Source organism: Colletotrichum higginsianum, chromosome 2, assembly GCF_001672515.1.
Source record: "Colletotrichum higginsianum IMI 349063 chromosome 2, whole genome shotgun sequence".
In the NCBI taxonomy this organism is placed as follows: domain Eukaryota; kingdom Fungi; phylum Ascomycota; class Sordariomycetes; order Glomerellales; family Glomerellaceae; genus Colletotrichum; species Colletotrichum higginsianum.
The window spans coordinates 4,870,841-4,886,864 of record NC_030955.1 but is presented as its reverse complement, the minus strand read 5'-3'; the positions used below and the strand labels follow the sequence as shown (position 1 = coordinate 4,886,864).

The following is a 16,024-nucleotide window of genomic DNA, read 5'->3' as shown; positions in this document are numbered from 1 at the left end:
CTTCCAGCTTCAGGTCAGGCTCACAGCTGTCATCCGTGCAAGCCGCAAAGGTCCCATCGCCAACCCACCGACAATTCAGAGCATGGCTGCACAAACGGACGCCGGTGCGGGCCGAGGTGCTGTAGTGGGCTAGTCGGTCTGCAGGACGAAATCAATAAACTTGCTCCGGCCTGCCAGCTTCCTCTTCGAATGCCTCCGTGCCTGGTGCAACAGCACACCTGACTGGTCAATGGGGGGAGGGGGAACGGTCGGAGTCAGAAACCCGGGAACAGGCCGACATGGGTCCCGGGGCCAAGCTTTCGAGTTGGGGTGAACAGAGTCGGTGCTGTAGACATTGCAAAAATGATGCACACAACCGATGGCCAAGGCTTGGCCCAGCAACTTTCCGCACGGGATACGTGCACATGTCGGCTCTCTAGCTGAGGAGAGAGCCTGCGTGTATTCGTACTCGCGAAACGACGGCTCCTCGGCATATAAAGGAGCTTTATTCCCCAGCTCCCGGTGATATCATGAGAGATCGTCAGAGCTTCAGACTCCCATCCCTCCCCGACAAGTCCCCTCCTCCCCCTTTCTTGCTTCTTCAAGCCCCAGGCCAGCCCTGGTCAAGCAGCTGACTCGCCAACGCCGCCGTCGCAATGAAGGCCAGCCTCTTCTTCCTCGCGGCCTCCACGGCCCTCGCCGCGCCCCTCGAGAGCGTCCCTCCCGTCGTCCGCAGCGAGGTGGGAGCCTTCCCCATCGCCGAGCTCGAGGCCTACTACAACGCTGCCTACTCCGTCAAGCCCGAGGAGGCGGACGCCCTGCACCCGACCATCTCCAAGCGTCAGTACAACGGCGACACCTTCAACCAGCTCACCGACGGCACCCCCTGCCGCAAGGTCACCCTGATCTGGGCCCGCGGCACCACCCAGTCCGGCAACGTCGGCGAGGCGGGCTCCGAGGGGCCTGTCTTCTTCAACGCTCTCGCTTCGCGCGTCGGAGCTTCGAACTTGGCCGTCCAGGGCGTCGACTACCCTGCCAGCATCTTTGGCTTCCTCGCCGGCGGTGATGCGGGTGGCAGCACCACCATGGCCAACCTGGTCGCCCGCGTAAGTAACGGATCTGCCTGTTTGTGTTGGATGATGGTCTTGCGGGTGTTCTTGTCGACTAACAAACACTTCGAATGCAGGCCGTGACCCAGTGCCCCAACACCAAGATCGTCCTCTCCGGATACAGCCAGGGCGGCCAGCTCGTCCACAACGCCGCGGCCAAGCTGACTGCGGCCCAGACCAACCGGATCTCTGCCGGTATGTACCATCCCCCCTCCCCCGTATACCCGTGCGTCGCCTGGCGTGAGTTGCTAACCTCGTGCAAGTCCTCATCTTCGGCGACCCGTTCGACGGCCAGCGCGTGGGCAACATCCCCGCGTCCAAGGTCAAGGTCATCTGCCACGACGGCGACAACATCTGTGACGGCGGCATCATCATCACTGCCGACCACCGCAACTACGAGCAGGACGCCCCCGCGGCCGCTGCTTTTGTTGCTGGTCTGGTTGCGTAAGAGCTTCGCCAAAGTGACAAACTCCAAAAAAGATAGGGGAAAAAAGGGGGTGGGGAAGGAAGAAGGGTTGGAAGCTGGCTGCTGTAATCCCCTTTACGTACTTAATGACTGAGACGATGAACCGACCGATTACGAGAAGCCCATAATCAACACCTCATCAGCACAAAATTCGTAAAAAGATTCTTGTCAACTAATGTTGAATTGTCTGTCCACAACAACTGATATATCATGCGCGTTAGTCTCGATCTGATGTTACCGGCCAGAGACCATAGGAACTGTCACCCTTTGCGAGTGTCAGCTCACCTTCAGTAGGGCAGTTGTGCTACGCTGGTCATCTCTTGCTCTTGTAGTTGAACCAAATTCCCGCAAGCGAGACCAGAAGCCAAATCGGATTTGAGACTCGATTCTTGGCCTTTAGGATCCAGGTCGCCAAGAGCGAGGTGTATCGACTCATGTCCGTTGAGGTGTTCGTTGCGAGCTATCAGACTGGTTAGCTGCGCTAGAGCGTCATGCCGCACAATCAAAAAGCAGAATAGCCTCGGGAAAATTTAGTGACAAGGCTTCATAAACAGTCTCATCCAACCAACGCGGGTGCTCGTTCCAACACGCATATCCAACTCGAGTCCTCAAGCCCAAGAACAAATGAGATAAGCCTGGCTCAGACTGAGCACCCATTAGAGAAGTAGTTCAGCAAAGTGCTGCACAAGCGTTCGATCTCTCTCTCCTGATACTGCAGCACATGTCTACGACACGGCCAGCCGACTCCACGGGACAACTTGAACTGATGAAGGGGACCATTACGCCCCTGGATTGCTTTGAGCGCGACAGACGATGGCAGGTCATCTAGGCAGGAAGATGAGTGGAGGATGTATGAACGTTGATGTGAAGATATCGTAACTCCTTTTTGAGATTCAATCCGAGAATGGATCGATGAAGCCTGATGTTCATATCATGGCCGAGTTGAGCAGCCCACCATCGCATTCCGTCGCCCTCCACGCCGTTGATCAAAGATGCTTCCAGCGGGATGAAAGGACGGGTGAGTTGAGAGGTGAGAAGAAACAACGGATCCGGGGACAGGACGTGTTTACATGAGAAGGCATTTCAATGTAGGCGGCATATTCGCAGAGACAACCAGTTAGAGAGAGAGAAGCAGACCGACTTTTTATTTTCTTTCATTACAATGCCGCCCGCGAACGATGATGAGTCTAGTTGAAAACGACCGTCTTGGTCTTGTTGAGGAAGACACGCCCCTCGGCGGTCCACTTCACGGCGGCGGCCAGGACCTGGCTCTCGATGTTGGAGCCCTCCTCGACGAGGTCCTTGGGGCTCATGCCGTGGTCGACCCTCGAGATGCGCTGCTCGATGATGGGGCCCTCGTCCAGGTCGGCGGTGACGAAGTGGGCGGTGGCGCCGATGATCTTGACGCCGCGCTCGTAGGCCTGGTGGTAGGGCTTGGCGCCCTTGAAGGAGGGCAGGAAGGAGTGGTGGATGTTGATGATCTTGCCGGACATGGCCTCGCACAGCTTGGGGGAGAGGACCTGCATGTAGCGGGCGAGGACGATGAGCTCGATGTCGTTCTCCTTGACGAGGCGCAGGATCTCCTCCTCCTGCTGGGCCTTGGTGTCCCGGGTGACGGGCAGGTGGTGGAACTCGATGCCGTAGTTGCCGGCGAGGCCCTCGTACTCGGTGTGGTTGGAGACGATGAGGGGGATGTCGATGGGCAGCTGGCCCGACTTGGCGCGGAAGAGCAGGTCGTTGAGGCAGTGGCCGATCTTGGAGACCATGATGAGGGTGCGCAGCTTGCGGGCGACGGGCCGGATGCGGTACCAGTCCAGCTGGAGCTCGGCGGCGAGGGCGTCGAACGGGGCCGTGAGGTGCTCCGTCGACTCGGACTCGGTCGGCCCAAAGTGCACGCGCATGAAGAACTTTTCCGAGACGGGGTCCGAGAACTGCTGGAGGTCCAGGATGTTGAGCTTCTGCGCCGCAAACACCCCCGTCACGGCGTGCACGATGCCGGACTTGTCCGGGCACGAGAGCGTCAGGATGTGGTCGTGAGCGGCGGGAGCCATGTTGAATGTCTTTGTTTGAGGGGGGGAGGGAAGAGGGTGGGGGGTTGAAGATCGTTGCTGATGATCGTAGTGAGGGATGTTTTGTGACTCCTTTTCAGACTCAAAATCTCAATCTCACTCTCTCTCTCACACACACACACACACACACTCAGCTGGAAGAAATGAGTCAAACACTAAAAATCGGCCGCGGGGCACCAGCTCCGTCAGTGGTGCCCCTCCGACCTCGGGGATGTTTCGGAGACCCGCAAATAGCTCAGCCCATCCCGTTGAAGACGTTTTTTTCTTCTTCAGCAATTCGAGAGCTTTCTACAGCCCGAGCCTCGGTTGGTCGAGTCCTGCACGAGTGTCTCTCAATGAGAAAGAAGTATGAGTGAGAATATGGATGAGACCGAGGTAGACTGGACTGATGAGACAATAGGTACGGCTCGTGTTTCTCATTGGGGTTTGACTCGTGTAGTGGTGTGTGCCCCAAAGACCCCCTCAATTGAAGAATTCAGTGCACTTTGCGGATACGTTAGGGTCGACGACAGAGGGCTACTAAATTTGATCTTGGGAGACATCGGTCTTGTATGGGTTTTGGTTTCTTTGTCTTTCATTCATATCTGATTTACCATAAGACGTCAATTGATTTCAAATACACTCCCCCAACAGCATTTCCCTCGTAAACATTTCAAGTACATGAATTACTGAGTGTTTCCTACTTCTCCACACGCCGTCTCTTGTCGGCCGGTGCCCGGTTTTGATCGTCTCTTCCGACGAGTAGCCGGCCTGTCATAGGCCTAGAACAGAGTTTTGAGCGCTTCTAGTGTACCTTTCTCGAAGCGACAACTCCCTCAATCTTTGATGTTATCTACCCTATACTTCTTCTCGACATATTTTGCTCCATTAGTTGACGAAAATGCAAGAGACCTCGAGCGCAGCGATTTTGGGACATTACCTCCAGACAACACAGCAAGGGTTCCGAGACACTGTCTAACCAGCTGCACTTCGCTGATCGAGACTTGGTGCACTCCCTGAATGAAGTAGCAGAACAAGCAGAACAAGGAGAGGTTTCATGAGTAATGTTTTTGGAACACGAATAATGGCCATCTAGATTTAGAGTCGTTCTCAAATATGTCTAATCAGCACCAGCAATCACGCCACTACTCCTTGGTGCCTCGGGCGTAGCCGATCACCCGAACAGTGTACTCTTGTTGGTGTCACTGCCGCGTACCAAACTCAGTCGCAACCGCTCATATTGAGGCAGGCGATGCTGCAGCTAGCTCTGCCAAGCGTCTCTTACACATTAAAAAATTGGTAAAGCACTGCCTGTGGTAGTGGCCATCGCTCGCAAGCGACCCACTGAATCTTTGTTTCTGCCGAGGCAACCGTTGTGCTTGGCTATCCGATACCACGTTCCCATCACTGATGTACCTATTCGAAGTGAGGTCCCACCTACCCCAGAGCTTCTGTCAGCAGGGATGGCGGCAGTGGTAAGGGCTAGGGCAGCAATTGCGGTGATGATGGTCAGTATCATGTTGATAGAGGGACTTGAACTGCCCCTTCCTGGAATTCTTGCACCGCTATGCTGCCCGTAATGTAACTGTAGGCAACCAGACTGACCTTTTCCAGACGACTTTCAAGGATTTGTGCCTCAGTAATAAATGCTGCAAGTGATCTTGGCGATGGTTTTCTGCCCATCTCTCTAGATTGTGCGCCTCTTACTAGCCCATTATCGTCTCCAATTTGATGATATCGCCTCAGACTGACTTCAAACTCTTGATATCCAGGTTGGACATAATATGTAAAAACGACGAAGATCAGTCGCTTGACGAATAATAGACCACAACACATGACTGCCGGCTGCCCCAATGCCATTTGTAGTTGACCTCCCAAGGTGACTTTTAGCACTAAATTTCCTCGTCGCCAATGAGACTGTGGCAAGACTCGGTCATGTAGCTTCAAACATTCGCAACGCATAGTCTTGCCGTTGCCTCGGGGGCCCTCGTAGCCAAGCACAGTGCACCCTGCCGTCTTGACAACTTGACAAACAAGTCACTCGTCCTGCATCCAAAGATACAGATTATCCAAGACCATACAGCCATTGGAATTGGATGTCCTAGTATTATTGAAGGTCGCCAATGACACCGAGAAGAAGCAAGCGAAAGCAAGAGCCAATGAGAAAAGAGCCTGTCGGGTGCAACTGCAAACTGACAATGTCTCGAGGAAGGGCGGCCCCCCCTCCCCCGCAATCCGCTAGGAGAGCACTGACCCACTATCACGTTGAGCACATTGAGATGTCGGATGACTAATCAGGACGTCTCGACCCGACACGATCACGCACGAACCGTTTCGGGGAGGAAGGCCAAGGTCCGCCCGGCGAGGAGGCCCGAGAAACAAGAAACGAAAGCGTGAGAGGCCTGGGGTCGGTCGGCCAGGGCTACCCCCCCCCCCCCCCCCCCCCGCGAATGCGACAATCACACAACAAGTAGACTGCAAAGTCTAATTCGACACGCTCCTCTCCGCCTCTCCGAGAGGCTCGCCTCGCCTCCTCCGCCCACGGCTCGTCGATTCCTCTCTCATCCATCCCGCAACGACGCCAACAAAAACACAAAACATCGTCAACAAAAACCTCTCCGCCCATCCGCTGGAGAACCGAGCCTCGAAACCTCTCCACACCTCGAGAAGCGAAGTCCCGCCCACTGCCCTCTCTCTCGGATAACATCTTTCAAGATGGTCTCGACGCGGTCCTCCTCCCGCGCCCTCCCCAACGGCGTGGACGCCTCCTCCCCCTCGCCCTCCGCGTCCCCTTCTCCTTCCCCTCCGCGCGCCCGCACCCGCGCCGCCGCCGCCGCCGCCGCCTCCTCATCCGTCGTCGTCCCGCCCGCCGTCCGCGACAACGAATCCACCCCGCCCCGAGGCTGGTCCCACGCGCCGACCCGCCTCACCCTCCTCTGGCTCGCCATCTCGGTGCCGCTCGTCGCCTGGGACACGGGCTACGTCCTCCTGCGGCCTTGGTCCATGCCGGGCGGCCACCTCCACTGGCCGCTGTGGGCCCCCTACGCGCTCTACGGCGAGGTCGACCACGTCTACGGCTGGAAGGCCTTCAACGCCCGCAACGGCTTCACCTCGGCCCAGGGCGCCCTCAACGCCGTCGAGAGCGTCATGTACCTCGCCTACGTATGGCTGTACTTCTCGCGCGGCAAAGCCGTCGAGGACGGCCCCGCGGGCGGCGTGAAAAAGACCGTCGGCGGGAGGGCGGGCGCCTTGGCCATTGTCATCGGCTTCAGCGCCGCCGTCATGACGTTGAGCAAGACGGTCCTGTACTGTGAGCGCAAGACTTCTTTCCGGGGGGGATGGGGCGCGATGTAGGACATGCCGTGGTTTTGGGTCATGCTAACGTGACGTGTACGGCAGGGGCGAACGAGTACTTCTCCGGCTTCGACAACATCGGCCACAACCCGTTCATGGATCTTTTGTTTCTCTGGATCATCCCCAAGTAAGCCTTTGTTTTCCCCTCTTGACATGTAACCGTGGAGTGAGAGAGGTGGCGTGTGTGTGCTGACTGGGGGGTTGTGTGTTTTCGCAACAGCGGCGCTTGGCTCCTCGGCTCGGGCTACATGATGTTTTCCCTGGGCGGCGAAATCGTCGACGGCCTGGCCCTGGCTTCCAAGACGACCAAGACCGAGTAGGTCCATAATCCAGCACGCGACGCGCGATTCAAAATATTTCGCCATGTTTCGCGGGGAAACTAGTACGTCAGTCAGTTTGGTCAGAAAAAGGCGACACAGGTGATTTCAAGAAAGAGGAGGGAACAGAATAGAAAGGCGAGACGGCAAACCTTGAGACGTGAGAGGCAAATGTGTTTTGGTATTCTTCCTCCGCCAGGGACCTCGGAGACGCTTTGCACTCTGTAGAATGACGTCGAGCCTCCCATCCATCGAGAGATCTGGCTCATCACTCCCACCCCGGATAGAAAAGAACCCCACGATGGATGCAGCCGTCATGCAGGGAACGTCGACTTGCAGCCGCAATACCCACATGCCCAACCCGTCAGCGCTAGCGCTCGATATCGGAACGGCGGCCGAAAGGAGCCCCTGCATTTTCGACGAGCGATCCAGGATAACGGGCAAGGTCGGGGGGTCGGGGGGGGTGCTTACATGCCCCCACGCACACATCAGTTGGACTAGGATTCAAATGCCACATGGCTACCCTCTCTCAATGGAAGAGGAACTCTTGATCAAATGAAAGATTGTTCCTTTAATATTGGATTGATAGTGTTAGTCTTTCAATAAGCTCGAATAAGCTCGCTCGATGAGCATGCTACCATACAAAACGAAACCCCTTCTCGGTTCCCAACGCCTGTTTTCAACCACCACCATGCGACGCTAGGATAGAGAGGGTACGGCAGGGTATCTCATCGTGTCCAAGGACAATGCTTACAACAAAGGAAAGAAGAAGAAGAAAAAACGACAGAAAAATAGAGACTTTTTGTTTTGTTCATCCATCTCGTCTCATCTCATCTCATCTCGACGCGACGTTTTGAGGCTAAAAGATATCCAAGACGTCCCTAGATCTTCAGGGGCGACAAGCTGGTCAACCCCCCCAGATCCTTGTACTGCTCCCACTCGGGCTTGATGTCGACATCGATAGTCCCCAGGACCGGAGACTCGGCGTGCAGCTCGGTGTGCAGCGGCATCGACGTCTTGCGGATCTGCAGCGGGAGCGGTTCCAACTCGTGACGGTGGAAGTCGCTCTCCTGCTGCTTGATCAGCTCTTCGTAGTCATGCGCGTAGCTCATGACGCTATGGCGTCTCTTGTCGCTCAACTCTGGGGAGCTGAAGTGAGGGGAGCTGGCGCGAGGAGGTTCCGCAGGTTCCGCGAAGGCGAGCACGGCCTTGACGCGCCGGCGGCCACGCAGGGGCACGGGGCTGAGCATCGGCGAACCTTGGTTCGGCCAGTTCTTGCATACCGCCTCGGGCGACGTCGGCGGCGCCGTTGACTCGGCCGTTGCGAAGCTAAAGGCCCCCAATGACTGGGGCTCGGAGACGCTACTGGACTCGGACGACGTCGAGAACGAACGAGGGGCCGTAACTGTCCGCGGCGAAACCTCTGGGGGCGGGATGATCGACTTCTTGACCGCGTTGGTGCCGTTGCCGTAGCCGTGGACGACGATCTCGCAGTATGATGCCTTCCTGGGCGCCGGAGCCGGAGCACACTGCTCTTCCAGTTTGCGGAAGATGCTGAGAGATCTTCGGAATGGGTTGCTACGAGAGAGACTCCGGCTCCGGGACCGTGCTGCGCCCGTCCCGGTTGAGCTTACGCATTCCGACTGGCGACGGGACACCCTCTCCTCCTCTTGGCGCGATCTGGCCATGTAGTCGATATCTGGCCGGATGTCGATGGTGGGCGTAACGATGAGGCTCGGAACCGCATTGCACTTGGATGCCCAGTCTGTGACGGACTGCGTCCGCTTGACGTTCGTTGTGAGGTCGGTCTGCTTGCGTAGGAGTGACTGCAAGTTGCGGCCCTCCTTCCAAGGCGGCAGCTTCTCGGTCGAGACAGCAAGATGGTAGCCCACCTTTTCCACATCGCGAACCTCGGGCGGAGCCTGCGTGCAGCTCAGGAGAACCTGATACGTGGCGTAGATCAAGATCCATCGGACCTTGCGGGCATCCACGAGACTGATCTTCTCGACCTTGTCAACACGGCTGAGCGGCGAGACCGAGTCCTCTTCAAACTTGCGGTACGCACGAACAAAGTCGTTTTCGAGCAGGTCCTGATCCCGCATGTTCATCGCCTTGATCAGAGCGCTGTGGGCCACGAGACGCTGGTCGGGCTTGAGCTTGTCGCCTCGCGTGGTGTTTGCCAGCCACTGGAGAGACACGCGACGGGCAGACCTGTCCCCGGCCGGCTCGGGAAGCAACGGCAGTGGATGCCGGAGCGACTGGAACTTACAACGACGGTCAAAGTCGTTGACGCTCTGGTACGTGCAAATCCCACCCTGGGCAAGGATCGGGCTGCTCTCGGCAGAAGTGAAACTCTCGTCGACCAGCAGCTCATACACAGCCTGGAAGTCTTTGCGCATGATGGCAAGCACCTCGGGTTCGAAGACGGGGTTCTTCTGCGCGTCGAAGGAGAGCGGCGGGTAAGCGCCCAGCTTCGTCGTGTAGAATGATTTTGTGAAGGCTCGGAATCGGTCCAAGTGAGCACGGCCGCCTGCCGGTAGACCGAGGTGGGTTTCAGACAGTTCCTCCTCCAAGAACAGATTCAGCATGCCGCCGGCTTTGCTAAGCCGTGCGTTCATGTTCGCTACGGCCCGTCGGATGTGAGTCTTGGTGACTGAACCAATGTGCTGGGATTCTGTCAGTCTCACTGAAGAAACCCGTTGGTGTTGATGAGACATACCTGGTACTCAGGGCTGTAGGGGAGCTCCTCGCTCATTCCAACGCAGTGACTGAATGCATCGATGTACATGTCCCTCATCTGGAAGAACTCGGAAAGGTTTAGGAGAGCCAACGCCTGGTGCGGCTGGCCCTTGATGTCCAAATAACCCTCCTCATCCAGGTATGACATGAGATCTGGGATGTTGTCCTGGTCATTACCTCTGAATTCCGCCATGCTGTTGAGCAGGCCGATGAGAGCGGTGCCCAAGTGTTCGCCGACAACCGAGCGGCGGAAAATCCAGGCGAAGAAATTGCGCGTCGCGAGGTGGTAGGCAAACGACTGTTCCTTGTCCGCCATGGGCGGCGCTGGAATGTAAAGTTCGACTTTCTCGTTGGGGTTGAGAGCATTCCACCGATCCAAGTCATCGTACTGGTCGTCAAACGACACGGGCGACTCGGGCATCGTGTCGCGAGACATGAACCTTTTGACGAAGGGGTGGCATTTTGCCGAGAGCAGAGCGCCAAATGGGACCTTGAATGCAGGCCCTCTGCGTGACTGGCCCTTACCGTACAGATGGACGAAGCAGTTCCCGCCGCGGAACCAGAGTTCAGGGTCCTACAACTCCAATGTCAGTACGAGTTCCACGATCGTATCATGCTGATGCTCGACGTACCCTTCTCAGGTTGTCCCAGTCACTGCAGGACCTTGCCGCACCGTCCCACCTCTTCACCTTGGAGTTTTGGGGCACTCGTCCCTCCATAGTTATGCCCAGCTTCTTTGGCACCCACTCTTGAGTTGGTGTCGACATTGTAGGCGTTGGCGGTAGAGACATACGTGGATATCGACGACCGGTCATGGTGAAAGCGGAAGCGTGAGACAGGTCGGCGGGGGGAACAGGCATGTTGATATGTGTGGTCCCAGAGTACCTCCTGTGCCGAGAAGACCACATACTGGGCTGAATGCGGCCAGAGGCCTCTTTCAAACTTGAGACCTGACGATAGTCGATGGCGCCGATGACTGCAGAGCAGCGTCGTGTTCTCGACCACCACCAATAGACCTGGAAATCCCCGACAACCCACCAGGACCCCTGGTAGATCTCCGTCAATCACTATGAGGGCGGTGGGGGGAGATACCGAGCCCACTAGTGCGGTGATCAGTACGCCCGTAGAAGGGAACAAGGACTTTGGGCGGCCGTCACCTCGTCAAACTCGTCGAAAGCAGCAGGTCCAGACTCTCACGGCGGTTCTGGTTAGGTGGAGAAACGAACGCCAAAAACCTTAGTAAATGTCTCTGGATGGGTGTCTTGATGGCTTTATGTCGCTTGTCCAAGATCAGAACCGCCCGAGTGGACTTTCGGGACTGGCGCCCTGGTGAGACTAGCCGTCTCGCCCACGGTCCGAGCTGTCTTTGGAGTGACGCGGCAAAAGGGAGAGAGAGACTCCAAAAAGTATGTCTTAGACCGGGCCGCCACCTGGAGGAGCTATGGACAAACCCCTCAGTCCGGACCCTGCCCTGGTTCAGAGGTCTCTGCTGCCAGGGGCCAGCGAGCGGACGTGCCTGGTATCTGCAGGTGAGATGCATTAGCATACGCTCTCTCGGGTTCCGCACAATGTGCGCCCGTGTGATCCCTCTGTTCTGGGACGGCCTTGATGTTGCTGCTACTGTAGCTGCAGTTGTATCCTGCCTCAGCTCAAAACTGTGCCACTGCAGGTTCCCCGTCCGTGACCAGGCGTTTCCCAACCGAAAGAGAGTGAAAAGGAAAAGGCCGTCGATGACTAATGTATTTTGCCTTGGTGATGAAGGCAGATGATGTCCTGGATATCTCAAACCGGAATCTGGGTCTCCACAGACGCTGCGGTGACGGAATTCGAGGTGACGAGATATTGGAGCGATTGACATGAGCAACACTCCTGGATCCTGGAACCTCATGATGATGATAATGAGAGACAGTGATGCAAATCGTCGCTGGCGACTCCCTCTGCTTACCAGCTCACAGTCCGGGGCTCGTCATTGATGGGGGATCGCCGTCCCCCATGCATCCTTCGGTGATGGTGCGCATTCAAAATGCAGCATGGTGATTGGTCAGAGTTGGCCCCCATCAGCTGAAAAGAGCAATGTCTCAAGCGAGTGGCCACTGAACCACCGGGAGCTGTGTTTCCCTTCTGCGAAAGTTGTCTTGTTGTCTTGGGACGATCGAAATCGGGCATGCTCTGCTGATTCATCGAAGTCACCCGACGGCCCGTGGGTGAAGTCATCTCAAACCCTTCCAACGTTCACGATCGCATCCGGAGAGCGCGGCATGGCGTTTGGCCGTCTTCATCTTATCGGAGAGGGTTTAATCTCGACTCTAGCCACTTCAGCTGAAGAGCCTGGTGAGTGGCGGTTGGTGAAGACAAAGCCTGGTCATCCGCATAGGGCGTCGATTATCCATCACGACCTAAAACTCCAAAAAGAAGGGCGGGTGTGACCCCCTCGAGCACAAGCCAGCCGCCTCCCCAGCCAGGTCTCAGAGTCGCATGTTGCCAACACTCTCTGTCAGTGACTTCTAGACACTGTTGTGCCACCCCGGTAAACTTGACGGATTGTTTTATGGCAGGACTGCAAGGGCGACCCAGGGTTGGGATCCGGTACGATGGGACAGTCGGGATACAGTGTCTAGATTGCCTAGCTTCATGCCGTCGACCGAGATGAACACCCTGGTACCATGGATGAGAGGCCGGTAGATGGCCTGTGGGAGGTGGTGCGCGCGCTGTGTGCTCGACTTCAGATAAATATATTACGGATCCTGGAATCTCGGCGCCCATGGAGGGCGCAGCTCGTCAACACCCTGATTCGACGAGCGACGCGAGTATTCGGCAACCCAAAACGTTGGCCTCGACGCTCTGCAGTCTTGTGTGAGCTAACTCAGACCGTCTGGCGGGGACACAACCGACGCCTTGACAGGTCCCTGCCTCGCGTAGATTCGCGACTCAAAGAGAAAACCCAACGACTCGGCATGGCATGGCATGGACATGGCTGACCAACAAATGTCCAAGTGCTGCCATGGTTCGCGGGGGCACCAGTCATCCTCCACAGCCTGGCCCGGGGCCATGTGGCACAAAGGAACTCCGGAGGCGGGTCCCATCGGCCAGAGCGTCTCTTCCTCTCCATCAACCACCGGGCAGGCAAGCAGGCAGGCAGGAAGAAGAGAGGGCAATCCTGCAATGGAGAGTGATTCGGCTTTTGCTCTAGTCGGAGCGGAAAGCTTCCACGAACTAAACCGTCACTGGCTAGAGGTGACTGAAGACGACCCATAGTACTTGACCGGTCTGGGCCACCCACAACAAATTCGGCGCTGGGCCGCTACGAAAACGTCGAAGCTGGAAGAGCAGAGATCCAGCCAGGTGGAGCCCCGATTGTGACATCGATCGAACGGGCAATGGGAAACAGGCGAAGAGACGAGACGAGACGAGACGAGATGCGAGGCCGGCCCAGCCAGCCAGCCTAGGCTGAGCCGTCGGTGTTTGTGAGCGGTGGGAAACAAGGTTGGAGACAAGCTCAATCCCCCGAAGCCAGGTGCGGTAGGTGAATCATGTTCTTCAGGCGGCGACACCGAGATGAATCATTCGAGTCGTCAAAAGTCGTCAAAGTCGAACGTGGTGATGGGTGATACGAGTGACTTCTTCATCAAGGCATATATCTCTTGGCGACAAGCCGGGTGTGTTGGCAAGAGCCGGACGTCGGTCTTGACATGTGTTTGACAACCTCGAGACAGGTTGATCAATATCGTCCGTCCCCGGAGGCGAGCTGCTCGCTCGGACGCACATATCACTAAGCGAACGAGGACAGGCTGATTTGGTGATGGCGGTTGGAGCTTGGGGAGTGGGGAGGGGAGGGAGGCCTGGGACGGGACAGGCACGCGCACCCCAGTGCACACAAAGTCGGGATGCCAGGCCGCTTACATAAGGATTTATCGATAAGAACCCTGAGCCTGTGCTGAAGGTGGATCAAAGGTAGGTCCGACCGCTTATCGGCGCTAACAGCCCTCCGTCCCCCGTCAGCTGCTCCGCGATTTCTGAGTCTGGATTCTGCACTGTCGCGTCCGGGAGACAGCTCCGTGCAGATTCTCAAACACGTCCTCTCTTCCTCGAGCCTTCTCCGCGCAGAACAGTCGTCTCCCTTCCCTGCGCCCGTCGCCCAATCGAGCCTTGCTGCTTCCGGAATCCTCTCCCACACGCACTATGTCGGAGCAGATATGGCGCCTTTGACCCCGTACACCTACATCCGGTGCCCCTGTTCCGAGACCCGGGAGCACGAGGACGGCTCGTCGACGCCGGGCAGCCCAGAAGACGATGAGCGAACCTTTGACCCACGTGCTCCGCGCGCCAACTTCAGCCTGTTCCCTCTGGAGCACCTGATGTACTGCGAGGACTGCCACCAAATCCGATGCCCGCGATGTGTCAACGAGGAGATTGTCACCTACTACTGCCCCAACTGCTTGTTCGAGGTTCCTAGCAGCAACCTGAAAAGCGAAGGCAACAGGTTAGTGTTCGAACCCGGCTGTTGGAGATGGACTCCGCGTGGCTGACTCGCCGGCAAGGTGCACCCGAAGCTGCTTCCAATGCCCCGTTTGCGTCGGCCCCCTCGCTGTCACCAGCCTCGATGCGCCACCAGAAAGCAGCAGCCTGCTCACCGCTGACGGTTCAGCGCCCCAAGGGGGCTCATATGTCCTGACCTGCTCCTACTGTACCTGGAGCTCGACCGAGATTGGCATCAAGTTCGACCGGCCCAACGGCATCCACGGGCAGTTGGCGAAGCTGCAGAATGGCGGCCAGCCCAAGCTAACTCCGAAGGAGCACAAGGAGAGGAAAAAGGAGAAGGCCGAAGACTACCACCTGGACCCGGAGGACATGGACTCGGACCTACAGTTCTCTCTGCTCAAATCATTCTACCAGAATCAGATGGCAAACGCAAACCCCTCCGCCGGCGGTCTGTCATCGCTCGGCGACCTCGGCCTCAACTCGCCCGGATCTTTATCCCGCATCATGAGCCTCTACACGGGCAACAACTTTGGGCCCAAGCAGGCGCGGGGCAAAGTGCAAATCATGAGAGAGGCTGAAAGTCCCAGCGAGGGCCTGAAGACGACCGACCTGGATGAGACTGAGGCCATTGAGAAGCTCAGGCACACCCACAGCGACGACACGACCACTCTGGCCCAGAACTCGCAGCAGCCAGACCCCGTACGGTTCCGAGACGAGCTGCGACCCATCCCTTACCTTCTCAGAACGAAGCGGTCAAAGAGATGCCCCATCTGCCGCCACATCATCAGCAAGCCCGAGGCCAAGATCTCCAACACGCGGTTCCGCATCCGCCTTGTGGCCGGCAGCTACATCCCCACCATCACCATCCGACCTCTGAACTCGGAGGTGCAGAACATCCCGTCCACCGCCCGGCCGCCGATACCGCAGGAGCTGTGGCTCACGCCGCTGAAGCCCGTGCAGTACCTCCTGACGTTCAAGAACCCCATCTTCGAGACGGTCAAGGTGTCCCTCGCGACTCCGTCGAACACGCCCGGCCGCTTCGCCAGCACCGTGACGGTGCTGTGCCCCCAGTTCGAGATTGACGCCAACACGGACATGTGGGACGACGCGCTCAAGGACGACGGCGAGAAGGAGCGCCGGCGGGGCGAGGAGGGTGGGATGCAGCAGGCCGAGGTGGGCAAGATCTACGACCGCGGCCGCAACTGGGTGAGCATCGTGCTCGAGGTCGTGCCGGCGTCCCTCGAAAGGGGGAACGAGGCGGCGGCGGCGGCGGCGGGTGGAGACGGAGACGAGCTACGGGAGGACGAGGAGGTGTTGGAGATACCCATGTTTGTGCGGATCGAATGGGAGACGGAGGCGCAGGGCGACGGGGGCACGACGACGAACAGGGACAAAGAGGCCAGAGAAAAGAGGGAGCTGGCGTACTGGTGCGTCCTGGGCGTGGGGCGCATCAACCAGACTTAGCAAGACAGACCTGCAGTAGATGGAAAATGATACCCAACATTTGACTTTTTTTTTTTACCTTCTGGCGGA

The 16,024-nt window shown here is 57.4% G+C and overlaps 5 protein-coding genes across 5 annotated transcripts; 3 read left to right on the top strand and 2 right to left on the bottom strand.

Annotated features, from left to right (window-relative positions):
• Positions 1–635: 635 nt before the first annotated feature.
• CH63R_03174 (Cutinase) lies at positions 636–1,536 on the top strand (the record flags this gene model as incomplete). The annotated part of the gene is made up of 3 exons (XM_018298149.1): positions 636–1,085; positions 1,166–1,283; positions 1,352–1,536. The coding sequence occupies 3 exons, from the start codon at positions 636–638 to the stop codon at positions 1,534–1,536; spliced, it is 753 nt and encodes a 250-aa protein (XP_018162965.1).
• A 1,205-nt stretch (positions 1,537–2,741) lies between these two features.
• On the bottom strand, positions 2,742–3,605 carry CH63R_03173 (Formyltetrahydrofolate deformylase; the record flags this gene model as incomplete). The annotated part of the gene is made up of 1 exon (XM_018298148.1): positions 2,742–3,605. The coding sequence occupies one exon, from the start codon at positions 3,603–3,605 to the stop codon at positions 2,742–2,744; it is 864 nt and encodes a 287-aa protein (XP_018162964.1).
• A 2,712-nt stretch (positions 3,606–6,317) lies between these two features.
• CH63R_03172 (uncharacterized protein) lies at positions 6,318–7,276 on the top strand (the record flags this gene model as incomplete). The annotated part of the gene is made up of 3 exons (XM_018298147.1): positions 6,318–6,912; positions 7,002–7,083; positions 7,177–7,276. 3 exons carry the CDS (start codon positions 6,318–6,320, stop codon positions 7,274–7,276), a joined length of 777 nt encoding a protein of 258 aa, XP_018162963.1.
• Positions 7,277–8,154: 878 nt separating this feature from the next.
• Positions 8,155–10,920, bottom strand: CH63R_03171 (Choriogenin Hminor; the record flags this gene model as incomplete). The annotated part of the gene is made up of 3 exons (XM_018298146.1): positions 8,155–9,939; positions 9,993–10,586; positions 10,645–10,920. The coding sequence occupies 3 exons, from the start codon at positions 10,918–10,920 to the stop codon at positions 8,155–8,157; spliced, it is 2,655 nt and encodes an 884-aa protein (XP_018162962.1).
• Positions 10,921–14,205: 3,285 nt separating this feature from the next.
• CH63R_03170 (Dynactin p62 family protein) lies at positions 14,206–15,955 on the top strand (the record flags this gene model as incomplete). The annotated part of the gene is made up of 2 exons (XM_018298145.1): positions 14,206–14,492; positions 14,551–15,955. The coding sequence occupies 2 exons, from the start codon at positions 14,206–14,208 to the stop codon at positions 15,953–15,955; spliced, it is 1,692 nt and encodes a 563-aa protein (XP_018162961.1).
• Between the last annotated feature and the right edge of the window lie 69 nt (positions 15,956–16,024).